The 27,461-nt window shown below is 45.4% G+C and overlaps 1 protein-coding gene across 6 annotated transcripts; it reads right to left on the bottom strand.

The window, feature by feature from the left end:
* Positions 1-56: 56 nt before the first annotated feature.
* On the bottom strand, positions 57-27,440 carry Sirt3 (sirtuin 3). Of its 6 annotated transcripts, XM_028869797.2 has the most exons (8): positions 26,859-26,944; positions 25,647-25,777; positions 17,143-17,334; positions 16,834-17,066; positions 14,560-14,660; positions 4,642-4,803; positions 1,409-1,618; positions 57-495 (listed from the first exon to the last, which is right to left on the bottom strand). In XM_028869797.2, exons 2-8 carry the CDS (start codon positions 25,721-25,723, stop codon positions 475-477), a joined length of 996 nt encoding a protein of 331 aa, XP_028725630.1. In that variant the 5' UTR covers positions 25,724-25,777; positions 26,859-26,944; the 3' UTR covers positions 57-474. The 6 variants fall into 6 exon arrangements, with proteins under 6 accessions (XP_028725630.1, XP_028725659.1, XP_028725650.1 ...); XM_028869826.2 differs by lacking the exons at positions 25,647-25,777; positions 26,859-26,944 and adding an exon at positions 27,286-27,440; XM_028869817.2 differs by lacking the exons at positions 25,647-25,777; positions 26,859-26,944 and adding an exon at positions 27,206-27,293.
* Between the last annotated feature and the right edge of the window lie 21 nt (positions 27,441-27,461).

The raw sequence follows: 27,461 nt of genomic DNA, 5'->3' as shown, positions 1-27,461 counted from the left end.
AACCTGAAATATGTTAACCCTTACTGTCCTAAAGAGACAAATGAGAGAATACCAAGTTTTTATACTAAAATTTATTTCATGGGAGAAATGAAGTTGTTTTTTAGTCAAAGATGCCTCTGTAGAGACTGACATGGTAGATTACCCTAGTGCATCGCCTAGGTCTGGTGATGATGGACGTGCTGTGCTGCCCTCCAGATAACCGTAAGGATCACTGCCAGAAAGAAGCATTCTGCACTACAAGCCTCCGCAGTGATGGGACAGAGCACACATGGACTCCTTTGCATTCTGATGGCATGGCCCCAAGGGTACACATCCCTGGCCAGTCTTTACAAAGGCAGCCTCAGAAGACCACTAACCAGGTCCCACATGGTTTGGTCCAGATTTGTAGACCCGTCCGAGCTGTTTTCAGGCATGAGGTCTCCCTGGAAAGAGGATCTCCTGTGTGACTTTCCCACAGGTGTCGAAGCCAGTGTCTTATCTGTCCTGTCCATCCAGCTGGAACAGACAGGAGGTCAGTTAACTTCACACCCAGACAGGCTAACATCCTAGACCAGATCAGTCATTGAAGTCAAGCAAAATAGTTTATGGAACAAGCTTTTCTGTTTAAAGTGAACAAGAAAAGGGATCCCATAAGACCTAGCACAACATAAGTGGCTAAATAAAGACTGTTTTCCAAGAAATGGCACCAGTACACATTCAGCCCTAAGAGCCAAATTTTGGAACAAAAAGATAAAAATAATACTGGTGGTTACATCTCATCTGTGGAAGCATTAAATGCCAAGGCTCATCCTTAATATACCTTGCTTCTTTTTGGTCCATTTCATTAAGAGCTCAGACTAAACACTAGAGGCTGGGAGCTTTTTCCAGTGAAGGTGAGGAGACTGCTGGCCATGGCCCAGAGCCACAAGACAGATGAGGGGCTGGAATTTTCCTGAGATTCTATCTTGGCAACAACAGAACATCAATTGTGATATATTCTGGTGAAGTCCTCTGGGCAGTTCTGTACCTGTCTATAATCATAGAATTTGGAGATGAATGCTAGTGCTCCTATAGAAAATAAACACATATAACATCATTCTCCTAGGAGATTATGTTCTGTGAGTCACAGGTACTGTAAAGTCTCAAAAGCATAGTGTTCCCTGGCTTCCTATTACCACTGGCTGTAATGAATAATGGCGTTGATTAATAAATCATCCCTGGTTAGCTCTGTCCCGTGCAGGGTGCGGAGAATGTCAGCTTCTCAGGTCACATAGGTCACAGAAACATGTCCCAGCAGTGAGTTGTGGAGTAGGAAGCAAAAAGCAAGTCTGTAGTAGCACCACCCTCCTAAATGCCAGCAATGCATTGAGGTCAGTGCCCAGAAGAGGATGTGTACTCTTGGACTGGGCCCAAAGATTAGTGTTTGTACCTTTCCAGTTTCCTTCTGGATGAGATCCTGCAGCTCTTGTGTCCAGCCCAGGAGGTCCACCAGTCTTTGCACACCCTGAACTACATCACCTAGCTGGGCCACATCCTTGCTACGAGGACTCCAAGCAAAGGACCCCACCAAGTCTCGATTGATGAGCAGTCGGGGCACTGACTTCTGTACTGCTTCAGACAAGCTAGCAAAAGGCTCCACCTGAAAGACAACCCAAAGCGAAAGGCAGCATGTCCACACCATCAGCCACTGGTACCTTGGGGCAGGAGACAAGGCAGAAGACACTGACACAAGAGCTTGCCACTTTGTTTCTTAAGGCTTCTGTCCTCAGGTCTGGGTGACCTCTTTCCCATCTACAGCCTGCCTCTCTTCTGCTCAGTGTGCTAACACAAATCCTGACTTCTCCCCACACTCTGTCCTTCCTCCCGGTCTGTGTGTTGTGCCTTCAAGCATCTTCCTTCCACCTGCTCTGTCCACTCTGACCTGGGCCCTGCTCTGAGCCTCTCCTATCCACATTGATATCTACATAAAACTACTGTGGGAACATTTACAGTGTGACACTTTATACACATTAATTATGCTGCTAATATAAAACACAGAAATGGGTGAGTGATACAACTATGCAGAGAAAACTTGCCTGACATAGAAGAGCAAACACCCTTTACCATCTGCTACTGTCCACCTCCTGGGATCCCTTGGTCTCCTAAAGGGCAATGCTGCCGTCATATTTCTGCACCCAGAATAACAGTATAGGAAATGTATCATTAAGGGGTGAGATCAAGCCTGGCTCTTACCTAAGAGGAAAAAGATCAGCTCTCACCTTTTTTTTTTGTTTTGTTTTGTTTTGTTTTTTTGTTTTTTGAGACAGGGTTTCTCTGTGTAGTTTTGCGCCTTTCCTGAAACTCCCTCTGTAGTCCAGACTGGCCTCAAACTCACAGAGATCCGTCTGCCTCCGCCTCCCAAGTGCTGGGATTAAAGACATGCGCCACCACCGCCTGGCCCAGTTCTCACCTTTTACTAAAGACGTTTCAAATGTATTATGGATTTAAATGTAAACAAAACATTTGTTGAGCAGGTATGGTAGTGGCAAACCTGTAATCCCAGCAGTCAGAAGTGGAGACAGGAGGGTCAGGTGTTCAAAGTCATCTTAAACTACACAGTACATTTAAGGTCAACTGGGGCTACATAAGACCCTCGCCTCAAAAAAGCAAAATAAGGGACTAGAAAGACAGCTCAGCAGCTAAGAGCATTTGCTGCTCTTGCAGAGGACCTGAGGACACGGTAGTTCACAACTGTGAATTTTTCTTATAGGCCCACAATTCCTTGTACAACCCTAATGAATGGAAATGTTTCAGACCTCTGTAACTCCAGTTCCAGGGTACCCTGTCCACAGATACCATGGGGTGTATATACATACATACAGGTGAATGCTCATACACATAAAAATAAATTTTTTAAATAAGCAAACAGGCCAAAAGGCCTCAATAACAAACAGTTCTTGAAGAAAATGTAAGGGAAGGCGTTGATAGCTCAATGGGTTAGAAGCTTGCCACCAAACCTGACAACCTGAGTTTGATCCCCAGGACCCACTTGGTAGAAGGGGGGAACTGACACCCACAAACTGTCCTCTGGCATACACATAAACAAACGTAAAAAAAATGGTTCTAAAGGACATTAGGGCTTAGAGGTGAGGGCCGGGAAAGATGGTTTGGACTGATAAGTGAGATGAAGGAGAGAGAGTGGCCGTCAGCACTGCTGCCTTGGTGTCTACCTAAAACTACGGTGGGAAACGTTTACAGTGTGACACTTCATCCAACATTAACTATGCTGCTAATGGAAAACGCAAAGAAAAATCGGTGAGTGATAAGAAAACAAATGGTCAATAAACATGAGCAGAAATATAAGATCTCACCCTGTTGGTGGTGGGGAACTAACCCAGGTTCTGTACAGGCTAAGCTAGCAACCCATTGAGCCCCATCAGCAGCCCCATCAAACCTATTTCAACTATTCACACTGGCAGCAAAGTAAAACAGGTCATTTGGTATTGGTGAAGACAGGAGAAAATGGGCCCTCATGCACTAAATACCAGCATTTGTCCTGCAGAAGTATCTGCGTGTGTGTAGGCACACCCAAGGATAGCCACCACAGGCAGACTTAATATGAAAATCACTGTTTGTCTCTACTGTCTATCAATAAGAACTACCTACATAATTTTTCTTATAGGTCCACAATTCCTTGTCTTACAACCCTTATGAATGGAAATGTTTCAGACCTCAGGATATTTCAGATTTTAGAAATGATCATATGGTTTTATATACCATCATTACAAGATACAGTGTATCTAGCACTGTATCTTGTTTTTTTGTTTTTTTTGTTTTTTGTTTTGTTTTTTTTTTTTTTTTTTGGAGACAGGGTTTCTCTGTGTAGCTTTGCGCCTTTCCTGGAGCTCACTTGGTAGCCCAGGCTGGCCTCGAACTCACAAAGATCCGCCTGCCTCTGCCTCCCAAGTGCTGGGATTAAAGGCGTGCGCCACCACCGCCCGGCTAGCACTGTATCTTGTAATGATGGTATATAATCTAGCACATTACTATTTTCCACAGACACAGAATGCTGGACACTGCAGATTTGTCAGCTCACACTGGTAAGGGATTCAGGCCTCTCCTGGCTGGGGCCTCACATTCACAGGGCACACCACTAGCACGATACTAGCAAGGCTGTTCCAGGTTGGTGTGCACACCATCCACTAACAACTATGGGATTATGGCTACATACAGTTGGGTCCCAGCCCATGGTCTAACCTCTTTACACCTTTTGGAAATGTCCTGGCATCCAGACTCAGGTGCAGACCAACTCCTTGTACATCTCCAGTGGTCATCTCCCAGAACCTCATACCCACATGCAGACCCCAACCCCACTGGTCCTCTGATTGCACCTTACCAGCTAAGCTGATGATGCTGCAGCCAACCTTCTCCCACCAAAGGTTACTTCAGGACTGCCATCTGCTCTTCATCCCGAAGTGCAGCTCTGTATCTGGATTAGTCCCTTCAGTCCTGCGCCATAGCTAACCTTCTATACACTTATGTCCTCCTACACGGCCATTGCTCCAAACCCTGAGATGTCACCACCATTGACTCTACTTACCTGAAAGGTTGGTATCATCAACCAGGCCCTACCCCTCCATGGCCTCCACCCTCCCACCCATCCCCACATGCCTTGCAACAAACCTCCAGGGAGGTCCCGAGAATGAGTAGCAGGTCTGCCAAGGCGAAATCAGCCACGTGTAATAAGAACCTTGCAGGCAGCGGCTCCCCAAAGAACACAATGTCAGGTTTCACAATGCCAGTACAGACAGGGCAGCAGGGCAGCCTGTCTGCCATCACATCTGCCTAGGGAATCAGAGAGGAAGAGCCAAGGAAGGTGACTTTAAAAAGGGGGAAAGGCAACAGCTTCTCGAAAAAACTGTAATGTCCAAAAGCTGAACTATGTAATAGACCCCAGGTGGCTTTAGCAATTTTTGTCAACTGTTTCTTACAACCCTCAATATTGGAGAGGGGTGAAATATTTTAAATCATGACCTAGATGTCACCCAATTTTACCCACAGTTCTCCTGTAGGTTCCCAGCCCTCAGACAGTGTTCTGTGGGCATCCCGCATACAGTGAGAAAGGCAGCATAAGCCGGTCCCCAGTTTGAGCTGAAGTGACCAGGGTGCTACTTCCACCCTAGGAGGCATTCAGGTCAGCTTCAGCTCACTGCTGGCATTGTCAGGAATGACCACAGCTGCCAAACATTGCCTCTGTGCAGGATAAGGTAAAGTAGATGGCAATTACTAATAATCACACCTACCATGTCTCGCCACAAACAGAAAAGGAGGCAATGTCACTTTCTGATAAGGCACACAGAGCATCCTTGTAAAATAAATCTTTATAGCTAACTGAGTAGATTTTAGTGGAATAAATTCAGCAAGAATAAGTAGAAACAACTGCCAAAATAGGCTAGAAATTATCAGCTACAGATAATAAAACTATGGTGTTTAAATTAATAGGGAAAAATTACCAGCTGGAAATACCTATTAAAAATATAAAAACTTCAGCCTGGGCTACCAAGTGAGCTCCAGGAAAGGCGCAAAGCTACACAGAGAAACCCTGTCTCGAAAAACCCAAAAAAAAAAAAATATATAAAAACTTTAAATGTCATGGATTTTTTAAAAATTACCAAATAGAACTTCTAGAAGTAAAAAGCAAAAGTAAAATCAACGAAAGGACTTTATTCTCTGTAACAGAACAGGGTGTTGAGTTTGAAGCAGATCAGAAGAAATCACCCAGAATGCAACAAGAGCAGTGACAGTGGCAGACACTGCGGCGTCACCACAACTGTCCCAGAGAAGCAGGGACACCCATCTCCTCAGAGTACCATACAGAGCGGGAGGAAGAGGGCAGAAGTGAGGAACATCTGGAGAGAGATTGGCTGGGGACTACCCTGCAATGCTAAAGACAGTCCTATGCTTTTCACGCAGCATAAATAAAAGGGGATCCATATGAAAACACAACACAGTGAAATTGCAAGTTCTTGAGGAAAACGTCTGAAAACTATGCAGAAAACATGGTTAGCAAATGGATTCGCAACAGCCAGTCCAGCATGGAAGAAGGAAAGTGAAGCCGGAGACCTCCCAGATATTACCACTCTAAAGCCAAAGTTACCTAGACCGCTGAAGTGGTGAGAGAATAAAGAGGTCAGGGAAAGAGAAGAGAGCTCAGAACTGACACAAGCAACATCATTTTCAACACATGTGCTGGAGCTCACATTCACATGCAACAGGATGGACCTAGACAGACTTACATGCTTCATAAAAATCAAAGTCGATCAGAGACCTACATATAAAGAGAAAAACTAGAAGACAACATAGGAGAAAACCTACATGATCTCTAGTATGGCAATGAATTTTTAGATTCAACACCAAGGCAAACCCATGAAAGAAATAAGGATGATATACTATCAAAATTAAGAGTTTCTAGTCTGAGAAAGACACTGTAGAAAGAATGAGGAGAAAAGCCATGGGCTGGGGAAAATACTAACAAACTATAATGAACTACTAACTAAAATATACAAAGAACTCTTTTATTACATTTTTTATTATCTGTGCATATGGGGCTGGGTGCCCATGTGCCAGTTGGCATGTGAAACTCAGGACAACCTGTAGGAAATGGTTTTCTCCCTCAGCATGTGAGTCCCAAGGATCGAACTCAGATTGTCAGGCTTGGCAGCAAATACCTTCACCTTCTGTGGTACTTTGAATAAGCAATGACCCCCATAGGGCATTTGAACAACTGGTCCCTAGCTGGTGTGCTCTTTGGGGAAGTTTAGGGGGTGCAGGCTGGCTGGAGGAAGTAAGGCAGTGGGGATAGGCTTTGAGAGTTAGCTCCTCATCCTACTTCGACTTTGCTCTCTCTACTTCATGCTTGTCTTTGAAGATGTGAGCTTTCAGCTTCCTATTCCTGAAGCCATGACTGCTGCTTGCTGCCATGTATCCCCACCACGATGGACTCTTATCCCTCTGAAACCATAAGCAAAAACAAACTCCTCTTTTGTAATTTGCCTTGGTCACAGTATTTTATCACAGCAAAAGAAAAGTAATAATGTACCTGCTGAACCATCCTGCTAGCTCTACAATGAACTCTTAAAGCTCAATGTTGTGGGATATTTGTACACTGTGTGAAGGTATACTGCTGTGATTAGTGTAATAAAAAGCTGAAGAGCCAATAGCTAGGCAGGAGGTATAGGCGGGACTTCTGGGCAGAGAAAGGAGGGAGAGGAAGAATCTAGGCACGTGAGAGAGATGTGAGGAGACAGAGGAAGCAGGATGGGTGGCACATGACAGAACACAGAATAGAAATGAGTTGATCTAAGTTATAAGAGCTAGTTCAAAACAAGCCTAAGCTAAGGCCAAGCTTTAAGAATTAATAAGTCTCCATGGCATTATTTGTAAGCTGGTAGCCGCAAAAAAATTTCGACTACAACTCAACAGTAAAAATCAATTTTGGGAGCTGAAGAGATGGCTCAGTGGTTAAGAGCATTGGCTGCTCTTTCAGAGGACCAAGGTTCAATTCCCACCACCCACATGGCAGCTCACAGCTGTCTCTAACTCCAGTTCTAAGGGATATAACACCCTCACACAGACACATATGCAGGCAAAACACCATGCACATAAAATTAAAAAAAAAAAAAGAAGAAGGAAAAGGATCAATTTTTGAAAAGAGCAAAATACAGCTGGATGGTGGTGGCACCTACCTTTAATCCCAGCACTCAGGAGGCAGAAGCAGGCAGACTCTGAGGTCAAGGCCAGCCTGGTTTACAGAGCAAGTTCCAGGACAGCCAGAGCTACACAGAAAGAACCTGTCTTGAAGAAACAAAAACAAAACACACACAACAATAGAAAATAGCAAAATACATGGACACCTCCCCCAAAAATAAAAGCTGACAAATGACTTGAGAAGATGTTCACCATTAAAGACCACCAAGGGAATGCAAATTAAAGCAATGAGCTATCACTGCACACCTGAACAGATGTCTAACCCAGATCCTGAACATGGGTAACAAAAGATACTGAGGAGGACATGGAACAGTAGGGGTTCTGGCTGCTGATTGTAATGCACAATATCATAGCCACTTAAGCCAGCTGGGGTGTGTGTGTGAGAGATAGATGGTGGAAACTGAACCCAGGGCCTCACATGAGCTAGTCAAACTCTCTAAGCTAGAGCCACTACACATACTACTAAGCTATATATAGTCCTAGTTCTGTGCTTCTTATAAAACTAAACACACTGTTACTATGATCCAAAAATTGTTTGATATTTACTCAAAGAACCTGAAAAACTTATGTCCACACAAAACCTGCAAAAAGCAATTCATATCCTTGAAATTAAGCATTCATATCACTAGCAGAGTGGATAAACCATGGTACATCTAGACAAATTGCACATTACTCAGAACAAATAAGTCAAGCTGCCAGGCCAGGAAAATACAAGGAAGAAACAAATACACACTGCTAAGTGAAAGAAGCCAGTATGAAAGGCTGCACACTGCATGATCCCAATTTTATGACATTCCAGAGTACTTACAGAACAGTAAGAAAGTAAGACCAAAATTGCTAGGGGTTGGGGTGGATGAAGGATAAGCAGAACACAGAGGAACTTAAGGAGACTGACAGGAGTACTCTGTATGATGCCATAATGATTTATCCAAACCCATAGAATAGACCACACTAAGGTTACTGTGGCCTCTGGGAAGAGTGTCATCAATGTGGGTTCATCAGCTACAGGTAACTGACTTTGGTGTAATGTTGACAGTCATGGAAGCTGTATGTGTATGAGTACAGGTATCTGGTAACTATCTGTACTTTCTACTTAATTTTGCTAAAGCTCTAAAAAAAACAAAACAAAAACTTATCTCCAAAGGCTATGTGTAGAGGATTGTGGGGCTATTGGGAGGGGGTAGACCTGTAGAAGGTAGGTCTAGCTAGAGTCTCAGGTCATATGTGAAGGGACCAGTATTCAGCACAAGACACCCCAAGACCAAGTTCTCAGCACAAAGGAGATTTATTTTCCCAGAAGGACAGAGGGCAGGGAATAAGAGACAAAGACAAAAGATAGAGGAGGAGGGAGAAGAGGAAGGGGGCAAAGGGGAGGGGGAAGGATATTGGACCCAGAGGGACAAAGGACTGCCTCTGGATAGAGAGGAGACAAATGTGGCACACAAAAAGGCGACAATTTATAAAGGTAAAATGAAAAACCCTGTGTTAGGATGAGTTGGTTTGTTTTAATTGGGCATATTAATTCGGACAACCAAAAGGGGCTTTTGATTGTTAGACTTCAATACTTTGATAGCTGGACCTTGGTAGTCAGCCTCGGGGGAAGAAGTGGCCAAATAAAGGAATAGACCTTGGTGGCTCGCTTTAGGAATGTAATCTTAACAGTTTTTAGCAAGGCAGAGGGAATGGGGAAGGGCAAGGCCTGCCAGGGCCGTGTCTAACATGCTCAAGCTGGCTAGAGTCCCTTCAATGGGAATATGCCCTCAAAGGGATAATGGGCTCCTTCCTCTTCCTTTTTTCTTTCCTTCCTAACCATGGGATGAGCAATTTTGTACCAGATACTCTCACACCATGATTTGCCACCTTGCCACAGGCCCAAGACATGGACCAGTAGACATGGACCAGAATCTCTGAAACTGGGATCCAAGATAACCCTTTTCTGGGTTTATTATCTCAGGTATTTCTTGCAGTGACAGAAAGCTGACATGACCATCCTAAAACTTGTTAAACTTCCTATTTTATGGGCTGGAGAAATGGCCTAGTGCTTAAGAGCACTTGTTGCTCTTACAGGGGTGACTCATAACCATTTGGAACTCTAGTTCCAGGGGATCCAATGTCCTCTTCTGACTTCTGTGGGCACAGGGCACACACATGGTACACATACATGCATGCATGCAAACACACACACACACACAGACATACGAAATAAAAAAAAAATTTCAATTCATATTTCCTGACTTCAAAACTTGCTACAAGCTACAGTAACCAAAAAGCAATGTGATACTGGCATTAAAAAAAAAAAAAAAAAGACATACAGATCAATAGAACAGAAAAGACAGCCCCCAAATAAATCCTTACATACATAATCAATACTTTTTTAAAAAATGGCATCAAGCCTATTGTGGGGGTGGGGGAATATAGTTTCATCCACTATGATAGCTGGGCATGGTGGTACACACCTTTAACCTCAGAATTTAGGAGGCAGAGGAAAGTGGATCTCTGTAAGTTCAAGGCCATCCTGGTCTATATAGAAAGTTCCAAGCAAGCCAGGGCAACATATTGAGACCCTGTCACAAAAGGGTTGAGGGGAGAGTCTGTGAGGGAAGCTAGAGAGACAGAGAAGTTAAAAGCACTGGCTGCTCTTCCAAAGGACCTTCGTTCGATTCCCAGCACCCACGTGGTGGCTCACAACCTGTCTGTAACACCCTCTTCTAGCCTCCTTGGGCACCATGTACAGACATACATGTCGGTAAAACATCCATATGTATAAAATAAATAATAATATAAAATTTTAAGTGCTGAAAAAAGTGGATGGCCACATGGGAAAGAATGACTTTTGTCAATGAAGAAAGTCACAGTTGAACAGCACTGACTGTGAGCCTTAAAGTAGAACATATGACTTTGTAAAGCCAGGCGTCAGGCACGTGTGGGGATGAACTATAGGCTGAGGCCGCTTACACTCCCCAGCACACGCAGACCTCATGAACTATGCCAGACCATGGCTTCATCTTGAGACAGTTCAACTTCTACACACCAGTCACAATCCCAAGTAAACCCCCTGAGAGCAAGCTATGAAAATAGTCACCACTGTGGGACATTCTCGACCTCCTAAATTGTCTTTGAGACCACAATACTAATAAGCTCCATATAAATGTAATTCTTTGTTACAGACTGGATTGACTTTATCTCATCTGACAAGTTGGAACCATTTATATATATGGTTTACACAAAATATATAATATATATTAATCAAAATGGATCAAATTCATAAATATAAGAGCTAAAACATTTAAACCCTTAGAAGAAAACACACAAAAAAAAGCTATGATAAATGCCAAAAACATAACCAACCAAAGGAAAAATACCCGACAGCATTAAAGCCACAAAGCTCTGTGCAAGGTGGACAATGTCAGCAGAGGAACAGCAGTGCAGGAGACAATAGGTAGGATGTAAGTGGTACAGCCTCTGTGAAAAAGCTCAATGAAACCCCCAAAAGATTAAGAGGTAGGTTTACCACTGGATACAATTTCACACCTAGGAATATAATGAAAAGAATTGTAAGCAGCGTCTCAGAGAGAGATCCGCACACCCACATTCATACTCTCAAAAACCAAAAAGTAGGAGCAACCCAAGTATACACCAACAAATGAATGTAAAATGTAAAACACACTCGGCTGCAAAATGGAATGTTATCAAACTTTTAAAAGGAAGGAAAGTCCGACACACACTACGAGATGGTGAAATCTGAAGACATTACACCCTGAAACTAGCCAGTCACAAAAGGACAGGCACTGACTGACTCTATGATCCAGTTCCCAGGTGACAAGAGAAGGAACATTACCACAGGCTCGGGGGAAGCTGGCGTTTAACAGCTATAGAGTGTCTGGTTGGTATGATAAAGATTGTTCTGGGAATGAATGGCAGTACTGAATGCAGAACATTAAGAATATACTTAATACCTTGGAACTACACTTAAAAATTACTAAAATGGGGACTGAAGAGATGGTTCATGGTTAAGACCACTTGTAGCTCTTCCAGAGGACCTGAATTCAATTCCCAGAACCCACATGGCAGCTCACAATTGTCTGTAACTCCAGTCTCAGGGCACCCAATGCCTTCTTCTGACTTCCACAGGCTCCTGCACCCATGTGGTGCACATGTATACACTCAGGCACACACACACACACATATATATGAAAATAATAATGACTTTTGTGTTATATGTTTACCACAATGAAACATCTTAAAGAAGATTTTTATGAGTTGTTTTTTTTTTTTTTTGAGAGAGAGAGAGCTTCACTATGTAGTCTAGGTTACCCCTGAGCTCATAATCCCCCAGCTTCTAGCCCTTGAATGCTAGAATTACAAGTATATACCACAACTCAGCTAGGAAAAATATTTGAAATGTGAACCAAAGAAAGTATGTACTTGTTTGTTATAACTAAGAACACGAAGAGATTCTATAGCTTTGGTCACAGCACTCGTCTCAGTACTATGACCAATGCCTGGCAGAGCAACTTAAGGGATAAAACTCACGGTCTGAACAGGATTGCAGTTCATCGTGGTACCAGGATTAGCTCTGTGGTAGTTTGAAAATGGCCCCATGGGCTCATAGGGAGTGGCATTATTGGGAGGTGTGGCCTTGTTGAAGCAGGTGTGACACTGTTGGAGGAAGCATGTCACTGGGGGTAGGCTTTGAGGTTTCAGAAGCTCAAGCCAGGCCAGTGTGTCTCACTCTTTCCCTGCTGCCTGGTGATCCAGATGTAGAACTGTCAGCTACCTCTCCAGCACCATGTCTGCCTAAGTACCACCATGCTTCCAACCATGACAATAATGAGCTGAACCTCTGAACCATAAGCCAGCCCCAGTTAAATGCTCTCCTTTATAAGAGTTGCCGTGGTCATGGTGTCTCTTCACAGCAATAAAAACCCTAACTAAGACAGGCTTCATTTGTGAAGATAGGAATCTATGGCTGCTGCTTTTCATAGTGTAGCCAACCAGGAAGCCAAAAGCAAAGGCCAGAACCTGAAGCTGGTATAGCCTTCAAAGGCCCACCCAAGGGACCTATGTCTGTCAGCCAGGCCTCATATCCCAAAGGCTCTACAACCTCCTAACACAGCAGCACTGACTGCAGACTGGGTGTTTGTGGACCCTGTTTGGACATTTGCTTTCAACTGTAACAACTTCCAAACTGATGTCCTAGAAAGGAATGGAAGAATGGAGAAAGGAAAGGAGAGATGAAGGAAAGAAATGATAAAAACAGTTCAAACAAGTTGTCAGGCCTGGTGAAACAGAAAGCACAGCTACTGTAAATGATTCTTTGGACCTTACAGGAACGTATTGTGGCTATGGACTCACACATGTACACATGCATGTGGAAGGCAGAGGGAGATGCTGAGCACCTTCTTCAGTCACTCTCCACCATATATATGTGTGCATGTGTGTTTTGAGACAGGGTCTCTATCTAGTCCTGGCTGTCCTGGAGCTCAGTAATGTAGACCAAACTGGCCTTGAATTCACAGAGATCTGCCTGCCTCTCCCTCTGCCTCAAGTGCTGGGATTAAAGGCATGCACCACCACCACACCTGGCTCCACCTTATGTTATGAGACAGTCTTATCAGCTGCAGCTCACCAGTTAGGCTAGGCTGACTGGCTAATGAGCTCCACGGATACACATGTCTCCACCCACTCAGCCCAGGGGCCACAACTTTTACAAGGGTGTTGGGGATCTGAACGCAGGTCCTTGGACTTAGCAGAGCTAGTCTAGCTCTCAGCTTGTTCCAGGACTCTGGATTACTGGTGGGCTGGCACGCCTGTCCAGCGTTTATATGGCTAGCACGTTATCTACTCATCCCTCTCCCTATACCCTCCTGTATTGTTTTTAATAGCAAAAATTAGACACATTGAAAGTGCCTTACATAAGTAATGAAAGAGGACAGGCTCCAAAGCTGCACAGAAAAACCCTGTCCCCAAAAACAAAGCTAAGTAACAAAAGGAGTAAACAGGGCTCAGACGTCAACACTAGACACCCATTAAACTGCATCAGAATGTAGAGAACTTAGAAAAGAAAACCTAAGAGGAGTCAATGAAGTAATTTTAATATTTGTAGGTGTTTATATATGTGCATGCATGCTTATACGTACATATAATATCTCACATTATCCATCAAATCATGAAAGGTAAGCAAAAGGTAAGTTAAAAGGAGATTCATTTTTTCCCTTTTTTGTTGGCGCAGGGAGTTTGAGTCTCACTGTGTAGCTCTGGCTGTCCTGGAACTCACTGTGTAGATCAGACTGGGCTCGACCTCTTGAAGGTGTGCACCACCACACCTGACTTGGGAGATTCACGCCCTGTATGTTTCTGACTTGCAGTTTGGGACTAGAGGAAGTGCTGGCGACGGGACCCAGGGCCTTGTGTGTGCCTGGCAAGCATTCCACCATTGAGCTGCAGCCTCAGCCAGCCTGGGTTCTTCTACGAGCATGTATTTTTTTATTATTATTAAAAATAAAGGAGCCAGGCATGGTGGAGCACTTAATCCCAACAGAAGCAGGCGGATCTCCATGAGTTCCAGGCCAGCCTGGCCTAAATAGTGAGTCCCTGTCTCAAACAAACCAACAAAAGCCAGGCTGGTGACATATAATCGCAGCACTGGGGAAGCACACACAGTGGATCCCTAGGGTTCCCTGGCCAGCCAGCCTAGATAACCTGGTGAGTTTCAGGCCACTGTGAATATCCCGTTTCAAAAACAAACAAATAAACAAGCATAAAATACCACTATTACAGATCTCCACCCCCAAAGACTGCAGAAGGCAGAGACCATTTCATGAGGTAACTCACCCACATGTCCTCCCCCGGGAAGGACCTTCGACAGACCGTACATGTAGCTGATGCAAAGGACCCATGAGCTTCAACCAGCTTTGAGGCAGGGATACCAGACGCTGCAATTCAAACCAAAGCTCAGTGTTGCAGCCCCTGGGATGGCTAAGCAAGTGCACAAGCACAACCTCTGGGCTTGACAAAACTAGGTTTCCAAAAACTGCATGGCTGGCAATAAAGCAGCTTCTCAGTCGGGTGTGGTGGCTCCCGCCCGGAATCCTAGCTGAGGCTAAAGAACTGAGAGTTAGTAAATGAGTAACTGAGGTAGTGAAGAAGTCAGGGCCAGCCTGGGCAATAGCAGAACCTTCTCCTCAGCCCAAGATTCTCATCAAGTTCATTGCTGCTATTTGCTAACTGCAGTGCTGAACAGGAAATTCCTACCTTTCCCCCCAAACCTGCCCTTCTGTTTGGGGGAAAAGGCAGCCTTGGTGGGGTAGCCACTGCTCTCTCTGTGCTTCTGAGCTGTAGATTCCTCCTCAGAGGAAACCTGTCCCTGGAGTAAGGTGCTGCTGTTCTTCAGACCACAGCATCCCCGCAGACAGCAGAGTGGCTGCTGTTCACCGGCTACTGTCATGGATGCAGAGTGCATCTTGGGAAAGCACCAGCAAGTTCTCCCTCATTGCTGCTGTCACTGTGTGACTGAAATGTTGGTGGTTCCTCAGCATAAGGGCACCAGAGCTAAGCTTTAACAAGGCTGTGTCTTCCAGAGCTATCTAGACACTGTTTCTATGTCAACGCTACGATGTGAGGATCTGCCTGAAAGCAACCTGAGGGTGAGAGAGGAGGTGGGGAGAACAGAGAACGAGGCCTGGCCACATGTCAGTAAGCGACACTGAGAGAAAGGACATGGAGTCCTTGGGAGGGAGGGAGGCAGAGAGGGAAGGAAAGGGGAAGAAAAGGGTAGAGGGGAAAGAAAGAGGGGTAAAGAGAGAGAAGGAGATCCACACCAGACTCAAAATAATATGAACTTTAGTTCCATCCAAAACTCAAACCCAGAAGGTGTGTGGGAGACAGGCCTATAGAGAGGTTTCCGCTGGGGCCTCAAACAGACGCGGTAAAGGCGTAACCAGCTGCCTGGCCCCAGTCCCAGGGACGGCAGATAAACACTGGGCCACAGACAGTCCTCCTTAGGAGCAGGCACAGACAGTCCTCCTTAGGAGCAGCCACAGACAGTCCTCCTTAGGAGCAGGCACAGACAGTCCTCCTTAGGAGCAGGCACAGACAGTCCTCCTTAGGAGCAGGCACAGACAGTCCTCCTTAGGAGCAGGCACAGACAGTCCTCCTTAGGAGCAGGCACAGACAGTCCTCCTTAGGAGCAGGCACAGGCAGTCCTCCTTAGGAGCAGCCACAGACAGTCCTCCTTAGGAGCAGGCACAGACAGTCCTCCTTAGGAGCAGCCACAGACAGTCCTCCTTAGGAGCAGCCACAGACAGTCCTCCTTAGGAGCAGCCACAGACAGTCCTCCTTAGGAGCAGGCACAGACAGTCCTCCTTAGGAGCAGGCAGACAGTCCTCCTTAGGAGCAGCCACAGACAGTCCTCCTTAGGAGCAGGCACAGGCAGTCCTCCTTAGGAGCAGCCACAGACAGTCCTCCTTAGGAGCAGCCACAGACAGTCCTCCTTAGGAGCAGGCACAGACAGTCCTCCTTAGGAGCAGGCACAGACAGTCCTCCTTAGGAGCAGGCACAGACAGTCCTCCTTAGGAGCAGGCACAGACAGTCCTCCTTAGGAGCAGGCACAGACAGTCCTCCTTAGGAGCAGGCACAGACAGTCCTCCTTAGGAGCAGGCACAGACAGTCCTCCTTAGGAGCAGGCACAGACAGTCCTCCTTAGGAGCAGCCACAGACAGTCCTCCTTAGGAGCAGGCACAGGCAGTCCTCCTTAGGAGCAGCCACAGACAGTCCTCCTTAGGAGCAGGCACAGACAGTCCTCCTTAGGAGCAGGCACAGACAGTCCTCCTTAGGAGCAGGCACAGACAGTCCTCCTTAGGAGCAGGCACAGACAGTCCTCCTTAGGAGCAGGCACAGACAGTCCTCCTTAGGAGCAGGCACAGACAGTCCTCCTTAGGAGCAGGCACAGACAGTCCTCCTTAGGAGCAGGCACAGACAGTCCTCCTTAGGAGCAGGCACAGACAGTCCTCCTTAGGAGCAGGCACAGACAGTCCTCCTTAGGAGCAGGCACAGACAGTCCTCCTTAGGAGCAGGCACAGACATGCAAGGAGCAAACGGCGCACTCACCTCTCTCAAGCCCATCGATGTTCTGTGTGTAGAGCCGCAGAAGCAGCTCCTTGTCGTGGAGCAGTCGGAGGAAGTAGTGAGTGACATTAGGCCTGTAGTGCCCAGGGTACAGCTCCTTGGCCAACGTGAAAAAGGGCTTGGGGTTATGAAAGAAAAAGTCGAGTTCGAAGATGGCCTCGGGGTATGGGATGTTATACTGCTGGAGGTTGTTGTAGAGGCCACTCCCTGGGGATCTGCAGAGACAGAAGGGGAAGGCTGAGCCCTGCAGGAGAGTGGGGGATGACATCAGAGGGACCTAAGGCGGCGTACCTGAAGTCCGGGATGCCACTGGGTGTGCTGATGCCGGCCCCCACCATGACCACGACCCTCTGGCAGGCTCTGGTCCGAAGCAGCTCAGCTACATCCTGCAGAGACAGCTTCACCTTCTCACCGTTGCCCCCACGTCCAAAGCCGATTGAGGCTCCCACAGAGAGGGAGATGGGCCTTCTCCCACCTGTAACACTGACAGCAAGAGCACAGAAGACAGGCAGCGGGGGCCATCAGTCTTACGCTAGCAAGAGTGAGCGCAGCCGTACTCTTCCCACCATCCAAGGCCGAGTGCACTGCTCTCTAGAGTCATCCAAATAATCGCCTTCCCGCCGTGCATAACTACCAACTAAAGCAGAAGGTCGTCTTGTATCAGAAATTGAGATTTACTTGGGGGCAAAGAACCCTTCCGGTTTACAGACACTGCACGCATCAGGGAGGTACCGCGGCAGCCCCATCATCAGAGGTGGGAGCTGGGATGCTCTGAAAAGGCCACAGCTTGGACGGTTCTGCAGGCTGGCTGACAAGTTAGAACCTTAGAGCTGCAATGTGGCAGATCAAGAGCTAAACTTACCTTGGGCTATCTTTTAGACCCTTGGGTAGGATACCTAACATGCTTTTGATTATGAAGTAAGACTTTTGGAATGTATTGACTTCGAAGAACACAAGCTTCCACTATCCCAAGAGCTAAAGATGGCATTAGATAGTATCTGAAACCTATAGTAGAGATTTACTGTAACCCACCTACCTGATGTCCCCATCAATATATTCAGTAAATAAACTAATTTCTGGCTGTCTAATGTTCTGTGATTGAAAGTTTGTATAATTCCTTCCATGAGAGAGATTTTACTTGGAGTAACCTGAGTCTGTATTTCCAGGGCATGGCCACTCATACTGAGCTCAGAATAAACTATGCCTTATTCCCTTTGAAGCAAGAGCTGTGCTTTGTGTCAACAGTACACGCACTCAATGTGAGACCCCCTCCCCCCATGATCCAGTCTCATCAGGATCAGCGCCAAGTGCCATATTGGGCCTTCTGTGCCCAACTATCTGTGTCACCTCCTCGGGTAGACGTGGGAGAGTGTCCAGAGTCTAGATCTGCTTTTGACTGACTGATGGTCCACTGGCCTAACTGAGCACTGGACTGGGTAGCCTCTTGCTGTTGCAGGGCATCTGTAATAGAGCATTCATCAGAATCTTTGTTTCCCAGCATTCACAATTTTTCTCCCAGAACTCCTACCCTTTTAAAATTTTTCTTCTATTTATTTGTTTGTTTATTTGCCTGTCTCTTGCTTATTACAGCCTGGTCCCTCTCCTCCACCACAGTCTTCTCTCTACCACTGTCTCCCCCTTCCTTCCTGACTTTGTCTCATTTGTTTGTGTTTTTCAAGAAAAGGTTCTCCTGGCTTTCCTGGATCTCACTCTATAGACCAGGCTGGCCTCAAACTCACAGAGATCCTCCTGCCTCTGCCTCCCGAGGGCTGGGATTAAAGGCGTGCAGCACCATCGCCTGGTGCCTCTTCTTCATTATCACCCTTTCCTGTCTTATCCAGTAACCTCCAAAAGGAAAAAAATTCTGTATCAGAGCCAGTATGGCAGTGCACCCCTTTAATCCCAGTGCTCAGGAGGCAGAGGCAGGCAGATCCCTATTATTTCTAGGCCAGCCTAGTCTACACAGTAAGTTCCAGGACAACCAGGACTAAATAGAAAGACTCTGTCTCAGAAAGCAAAAAATTCCATATCAAAGGAAAAGATTGTTATAACCTCTGTGGTGGTTTGAATAAGGATGGCCTCCATAGGCTCATATATTTGAAGGAGTGGCACTACTTGAGAAAGATTAGGAGGTGTGGCCTTGTTGCAGGAAGTGTGTCACTGGGGGTGGGCTTTGAAGTTTCAAAAGCCCATGCCAGGCCCAGTCTCTCTCTGTTTTCGGGTCAGGATGAAACTCTCAGCTACTTCTCCAGCACCATGACTGCCTGCATACCACCATGCTCCCTACCATGATAATGGACTAACTCTCTGAAACTGTAAGCCAGTCCCAGTTAAATGCTTTCCTTTATAAGAGTTGCCATGGTCATGCTGTCTCTTCACAGAAATAGAACAGTGACTAAGACGCCTCTTTTAGGATAAAGCCTGTATGCAAAGGACAACTGTGGAAAAAGTGGGTAGAGTTGTTGGACTCATACCACAAAACAGAATCCAGAATCCAGAAATAGACCCCACAAAGTGATTTGATTTGCAACAATCAAAGTATCCAGTGCTTTTCAATGGGGAAAGGTCTGTTGTGTTGCTGCTGTTTTATATTTAAATGCTCGAATAATTAGATATCAATATGAGAAAAAAAATCACATTTGAAACCCTCCTTCACCATATATAAAAACTGATTTGAAATAAGCTAAGCACATTGGCATATCCTGTAATCATGGCTACTTAGGAGGCTGAGGCAAGTGAGCCATTTAAGACTAGGAGTTCAGGGGTGGTGGTGGCACACACCTTTAATCCCAGCACTTGGGAGACAGAGGCAGGCAGATCTCTGTGAGTTTGAGGACAGCTTGAGCTACAGAGTGAGTTCCAGGACAGGCACCAAAGCTACACAGAGAAACCCTATCTCAAAATACCAAAAAAAAAAAAAAAAAAAAAAAAGACTAAGAGTTCAGTCATCAGCCAGGCGGCAGTGGCTCATGCCTTTAATCCCAGCACTTGGGAGGCAGAGCCAGGTGGATCTCTGTGAGTTCAAGACCAGCCTGGTCTACAGAGCGAGATCCAGAACAGGCACCAAAACTACACAGAGAAACCCTGTCTCGGGGGAAAAAAAAAAAAAAGACTAGGAGTTCAAAGCCATCCTTAGCAATATGGCAAAATCTCATCTCAAAAGATAATGCATCATTAGTGTAGAACAAAAAGTGTTCTAAGAAAAATCACAGAGGAATCTCTCTATGACCTTGAGATTGCAAAGAATTGCCAAATATATAAGAAAATAACAATAAAGTACACCCCTCAAAAAAATAAAAAGATAAAGCCTAGAGGAAGAAAACCTGGAATGGAATTTTTGATTATGGGTTTCCTACTACATATCAGGACTCTCTGGGATCTGCTGAAGAATTTCAGATCATCACTGCCTAATTCAATTACTGACAAGGCAGATGGACAACTTCATTGGGCAGATTGGGGGAAAGCCTCCTTTGAAGACTATAGAAAGACAGATGCTGATGCTAAGGATGCCTGTAAACAGCAAGGAAGTCACTCTGTGCTGTGTGCTGTAGTATCAAAGATATTTCCACAAGGATGAGATAGATACCATGAAGCTTAAAGAACATTAAAAAGCTCAGACTTTACACCATTATGTAACCGGGATAAAAATGAGGATCTAGAGATGACTCCAGAAAGAAACATCCATACCATGAGAGGTAGGGGTACTGCTGCAGATAGCACATCAGGGCTGTGATGATATATTATGTACCCCAACAAACTTGTCTGAGAATCAGAGGACAGAGCCAGCCACTAGATTAGACATAGAGGTCAGGCAGTGGTAGCACACACCTTTGATCCCAGCACTTGAGATCTCACACCTTTGCTTGGGAAGCACACATGCCTCTAATCCCAGGAAGTAATATGGCAGGGAAGAGAAAAGTATATAAGGTGTGAGGTAATAGGAACTCTCTCTCTTTAGGCTGAGGATTTTGTAGATATAAGAACTAGTGGCTGGCTGTTCTGCTTCTCTGATCTTCCAGCTTTCACCCTGATTATCTGGCTCTGGGTTTTGTTTTGTTTTTTAGTTTTTTTGGTTGTTTTTTTTTTTGTTTTGTTTTGTTTTGGTTTGGTTTGGTATGGTTTGGTTTTTTTCGAGACAGAGTTTCTCTGTGTAGTTTTGGTGCCTATCCTGGATCTTGCTCTGTAGACCAGGCTGGCCTCGAACTCACAGAGATCCACCTGGCTCTGCCTCCCGAGTGCTCTGGGTTTTTTATTAAAAGATCATCTAAGCCAGGCAGTGGTGGTGTACACCTTTAATCTCAGCACTCAGGAGACAGAGCCAGGAGGATCTCTGAGTTTGAGGCCAGCCTGTTCTACAAAGCAAGTTCCAGGACAGGCTCCAAAGCTACACAGAGAAACTCTGTCTCAAAAAAACAAAAAGGACCATCTAAGATTCAAACAACACAGGGCAGCTTCCACGACTCAGCAATCAAACCTATACAATCAAGCAAGACCATGGCATCCAGCAAATCAAGACTCTTCCTACACAGCTCTAAAAGGGTTCTAGGGTCACCTTCAAATGCCAGAAAATAGTAAGAAGAGTAAGAACTCATTTTTCAAAGGGAGAGTATACAGAAGGCAATGATACAAATGATAGTCTTCAATGATGCCGCAGGAGGTTTTTCATTCAGGAAAAATACAAGTTTAATAATCCCAGCACTCAGGAGGCAGAGCCAGGCAGATCTCTGTGAGTTAAAGACCAGCCTGGTCTCAAAGCAAGTTCCAGGACAGCTAAGGCTACACATAGATACCCTGTCTTAAAAAACAAAACAAACAAAAAAAGAATTAGTCAGGTGTGCTGACGAGTGCCTTTAATCTCAGCATTCATTAGTTAAAGGCAGGAAGATCTCTGAGGGTTCAAGGCTAGCCTGGTCTACATAGTGAGTTCCAGGACAGCCAGGGCTATGTAAAGAGACCCTGTCTCAGAAAAAGCAAAAAGCAAAAAACAAAAAAAAAAGTTGTAAGAATCAAAATTGTAAGAAAAATTATTCTATTGCTATGTTCTACAACCAAAAAAACGAGAAATTAATGAGGCAGAGAGGTGGATCTCTGAGTTCAGGGTCAGCCTAGCTGATATAAGGAATTCCAGGACAGCCAGGCCTACACAGTGAGACCCTGTCTCAAAAATATAAAAAAAAAAATTGAAACATATCTTACATAAGGGAAAGCATTAGTGTATTAATGTATTAAGAGCTATTATAAATTGAATGGGACAAAGCACCAAAATCCCAATCAAGTATTAAAATGTACATAAGTTCTAAGTAAGGAATAAAGACCAAAAATACAGTCACTGAAAAGTCTTGGGTTTGAGGTTCAGAGGGGACATTGTGTAGGAGATTAAATCCTAGCGTTATTAACACCATGAAAAGACAAGATGACAGAAGAACTGTGAGAGAATTCTTGCCCATGAAGCACAGTGGGGGTACCTTCTTACAGGTTTTAGGGGAAGATGGAGGTCCCATGCCACGTGGTCGATGAATCAATAGTATGTGACTTACATTCAGGTTGAGTCTTATTCCCAAGCAGCAGGGGAGGATGAGAATGTATTGCATTGTGAAGAAATGTGTGACTTTGAGGATGTGGGAGAACTGGTTTGAGGGGCCCACTTAATTAATACATATCCATCGTATAGGATGTATCTTTGGTACTCTGGGATAGATTGGAATCTGGTGGTGTGGGGCCTGTACACAGAATCACTTATGAGGGTGGACAGACACAGCTACAAATGGGCATGACTTGAGCAGTATGTAGCCCAGGTTTTAACAATTCCAGCTTTTTTGTTTACATATAAAGAAACAGCAGGATAATTTATGAGGGAAGAGACAGAGGGGGAGGCTTTGGGAGGTGCAGGCACATTATCAATTTCTGGCCTCTTCCCATTGGCATCAAGAGTATATAAATGATGCAATGCCTAGAAATTTAACTGGAAGAAAAGCTGGAGCCCTGGCATCCACGTAAAAACCAAGTGTGCTTTGGAAAAGTGGAGACAAGAAGATCCCTGGAGCTCACTGGCCAATCAACCTAGCCAAATTGGTAGGAGACCATGTCTCAAAAAACAAAGTAGGGGGCTGGAAAGATGGCTCAAAAGTTAGGAGCACTGGCTGCTCTTCCTGAGGACCCAGTTTCAATTCCCAGCACCCACATGGCAGCTCACAATTATCTATAACTCCAGCTCTAAACGATCTGATGCTTCTGTCCTTTTCCGGCACTTGCATCCATGTGAACATACCCATGTGCAGACATACACACGACCACATATAACTAAAAATAATAAAATTAAAAATTAAAGAAAGGTAGAGAGGCTGGAGAGATGGATCAGCAGTTAAGAGTATACACTGCTCTTCCAGAGGACCTAGGTTAAACTTCTAGTACCTACAAGGTGATTCACAACCATCTGTAACTCCAGTCCCAGGGGATCCCATGCCCCCTTCTGGCCATAACAGGCACTGCATGCTTATGGTGCATAGACATACATGCAAGGCAAACACCCATACACATAAAATACATAAACTTTTTAAAATGATTTTAAAAAAAGGCAGAAAGTGATTGACAAAGACTTCCTACATCAATCTATGGCCTCCACAAACACACACATGTATTCACTCACATGAATACACACACACACAGACACATGCACGCACAAGAAAAGCAATATAAACAACACAGAACCTGAAACCTGGTCTGAAAATGCCCCCACTAAATTCTGCAGCCCGGGAAACACTGGGCACTGCAGCTTCACATAGCCCTGGAAGGTTCCTGAGTCTACAGCCTTGACTCAGGGCTTCCTTGGTATCTAACCAAGCTGCAATGTCTCCATCACCACGGCAATCTGCCCTGAATTCAGGACCAAGCCTCAGGCCACAGAAACTTTTCCTCACACCCTGAGAGCTGGGACATTGGGTCAATTCTCCCATCAGATGGCCCTAATGACCAGTATAGAGACCTCTTCACATTGGTTGGAACACATTAAACAGATCAAATTGACCTTCCCCAAATAAATGACCAGTTTAAAGTTAATACAGACACAAACAGGCAACTAAGAGTATGTCTTTTACTCATAATACAAGAAATAAAGATGCTAGCAGTACATCTTCAGACAGGACAGTGCAGAAGCTGTCTTCTAGCAGGACGATCTCAACAGTTTGCTCTCGTCACTTTCTTCACCTGCTCCCCCAGAAGCTCTCCTCACATCATTGCCATTCTAGTGATAGCTTTAACCCCTCGTTTTAGCCAAACAAAAGGCTTCATTTTTATGTCCTAAATCCTAGTGGTTCTAAGTAACCCTCTTCCCATCCAGCATATTCTGCCTAAGAAGCATGGTCTCCATTTCAGAGTACCACAATCCCACAAGGTTAAATGCTTGCTTAATTCCAAGGACAATCTTTGGCCCTCCTCTTGAAGGCAACAGTGCTGGCTCCCTCTCCTGTTAGGGTGCCTGTGGGCTCCCCACTCTACGCAGCTGCAGTACACAGTTGCCCTATCCACACAGTCTGTGTTCAGTTATCCAGCAAGCCAGGAGGAATCCTCCATCACCCTGAGCCTCAGCCGACAAAGCTCAAAGCAAGGAGGCCAAAGATGACTGGGGTGTTTTGTTGTGCTGGGCGTGGAGAGGCAAGAGCTTTATTCCAGAATTACATCCTCATCTCTAATTCTTAGTCTGATTAGGAGGAACCTATGTTTATAAACTTCTCACCAAGAGTACAGGAAATACACAAGAAAACAAACAAAGAAACACACAAAAAACCAGGAGAGAGGCCTCATCTCCTCCCACACTGCGGAGATGGGCCAATGCTTCTGAAGGTCCTGCTGTATCAGAGTAGGGTATAAAAGCACTTTACCAAGGTCCCTCTTCTGAGCTAAGTCAGTGAAACTCTCCAAGGGGGCTCCTGATGAAAACAATGAAGAATGAGAAAAAGAAAGTTATGGCTCCAAAACCACCCCCCTCCCACCAAATACCCCCATCTCACATGGCACCGAGAACAGTTCACTTACAGTTCTTGCCCTGATATTCCCTGAACTCCTCTTAAATACCAACCATATGAGAATATAGAAAGGTCAAGAGAAAAGTTGTGACCATTGCTGAGAACCTGCCAAACTGACAGATATCCATGTCAGGGCACATGAAGAACATTTCTTAGTCACCTAGTACAAAAAAATGTTTGCAAGTCACTGACATACATGTGAACAAAATTTTGCCAAATAGCTACAACATACTTAAGGTATAACTTAAAGTACATCTACATGGTATGGAAAGCTCCTGGGATGAAGAGACCCAGAGGCTGGCAAAGAGACAAAAGGATGAAGTCACCTACAAGTCCCAAAATCTAAAATCAAGAGAGGAAATGTTCTGTAAAGGCACTCCTCCTCATAGACATCCCCGGGGTTCCTGTGTTGGGTTTTAATGACAGATGACCTGATACTAGACATGCCTCCATGAATCTGAGTGTCTTTCCTGATCCCTATTCTATCCTTAGCACCCAAAAGTCTGCTGCAGAGAAAGTTCTGTGGCAGTAGCCTGAATGCACACCTCTTTATTAAAGTCTTCCACACAGCAAGTGGATAGACCATCGTTTACCCAAATACTCATCTGTTATTGGGCACTTGAATTAATATGCTAACAACTGTGGGCCCTAAAAATGTAAGGACTCCAGAGTGGGTATGTGGTTTGGAGGTATAGTGCTGGCCTACCAGAGAAGTGCAAGGCCTGAGTTTGATCCCCAGCACACACACACACACAAAAAAATCCAAACTCTTACATCATATTGGCAAACTGTTGTGTGTTGTTTGAACTCACTGAGAAGCTGGCTTTGGAGGCAGAGTTGACAACTCCCATTTCAAACCCAAGTTTGTCTCAAAGTCCAAGGTCTGGATGGGCTGGCTCCCCTAACTGTACAATAGAAGGAAAAAGAACAGCAAAACAACCCAAGAGTAAAAGCACTGTGCCCAGGAGAACAGCTAGAAGGTGAACCATTTCCAACAAAGGTTACTATGTTTATCCCAGCATGTAAAAGCGCCTGTGGTGGGAAGGAGAAGCTGGAAGCATGGCCAGAAGACATGCTCACACAATGAGAAAAAGCCCATCTGGGAACTTCAGCTGACTATCTCAACTTCATTTGTCAGTTTTTGTTGGATGCAGCAAGTGTCCAATTTGATATTATCTCTCTCTATTGCTATTTGTTCCTTTACTGAAAAATCTCACCAAAGGGGTCACTCTGTTCTGCCCAAGACTCTCTTTACTAGACGCTCCACCTGGCTACCTTAAAGGGATTTCCTCAGTAGATTTCTGCTGGATTTTTTTTTTTTTTTTGAATATACAATGTGATGATTTTTCTCTCTCTTAATAAACTCACTCATTTGAAACTGAAAATATTCCTATCCTAGATCATTCTCAGGGCTATACAAAACATGTTACTATTTTGCAGACAGTATGACTGTTAGTGAAATTTTAACCTCACAACCTTTACGGGGGACAATTAAAACATAAATAACAGCCGTATGTGGTGGCACATGACTGTAATCTCAGCAGCTGGAGGTGGAAGCAGCAGGAGCGGGAGTTCAAGGTCATCCTTCTTCACACAGCCAGCTGGAGGCCAGTATGTCTCAAAACAACACAAACCATATGACTTGGGAATCCATCCTCAAAATGGGGTGCAAACAAGGTTATTCAACACGACGTTATTTGTAATAATATGAGATTAGAAAGTATTTCAATAAGGAAACGGTGACATAAATTATGAGACATCCATACAATGAACTTCCACAAGGCAGTTCAAAGACTATGCTCCAATGGAAATAACTGCATGAAAAAACATCTTTAAAAAGATGTACAGATGAGGCCGATCAGTAGAGCCTTGTGGAAGAGCGCACCTGCCAGGTTCTCACTACCGCAAATACTTTTAGCTGCCCGCCCCTAAAACACCTCCGACAGCCTATCTGGGGGACCCCGTGGCTTCCCTGCCGTGGCTCACCTCCGGGGCCCCACACTCTGAGCGCGGCCAAGGCCAGACGACCGCTCAGCGCCATGATGCTCTCTGCAGGGAGACGGCGCCTAGAGGGTCAAGTGCCAGCCGAGTCCCCGCCCCCGTGCGCCAAGCCCCGCCCGACACTCTTATCCCCGCCCCCTCGCGTCAAGTCCCGCCCCCCGGCCCCGGCCCCAGCACTCCGCCTCTCACACGGGGCCCGGCCCTGCCAGCCACCGGCAGGTTAGCTCGACGTGCCGACGGGGGTGGTCTGTGCCCGGTGCAGGCAGCTTCCCACTCTGTGGGACTCTGGTGTATTGGTTGGGAAGCCAAACTCGGAGGCCTCATCATTTTACCCTGCGCTCGACCTTCTGGTCCGGGCAGTTGATAGCGAACGCTCTCTGAGCGCTGACTGCGGTCAGGAATTTCATCACACCTAGTCCTCGCCAGACGCCATCCCTATTTGAAAGGAGCCACGTTTGAAGGCTTGAGGCTACGTGACCACTCGGTGACCACAGCTGTCCCCAGGCACCTCTATTCTTTAACGCCTCGAGGGCAGGGCCAAAGACGCGGGAGAAGTGCGGCCGAAGCCAAGTACGCGGTTACCTTGAC

This window comes from Peromyscus leucopus, chromosome 1 (assembly GCF_004664715.2).
Source record: "Peromyscus leucopus breed LL Stock chromosome 1, UCI_PerLeu_2.1, whole genome shotgun sequence".
Classification (NCBI taxonomy): Eukaryota; Metazoa; Chordata; class Mammalia; order Rodentia; family Cricetidae; genus Peromyscus; species Peromyscus leucopus.
This window is presented reverse-complemented; position numbering and strand designations above follow the sequence as displayed.

Excerpts from the sequence above, each read along its gene's own strand:
- Sirt3 (XM_028869797.2), bottom strand. The coding sequence starts at position 25,723 with ATGGGAGTTGTCAACTCTGCCTCCAAAGCCAGCTTCTCAGTGAGTTCA. Across the intron at positions 4,804-14,559 it reads TCCCGGGGGAGGACATGTGG|GCAGATGTGATGGCAGACAG; the intron begins GTGAGTTACCTC and ends CTGATTCCCTAG. Across the intron at positions 496-1,408 it reads TCCAGAAGGAAACTGGAAAG|CTGGATGGACAGGACAGATA; the intron begins GTACAAACACTA and ends TGTCTGTTCCAG.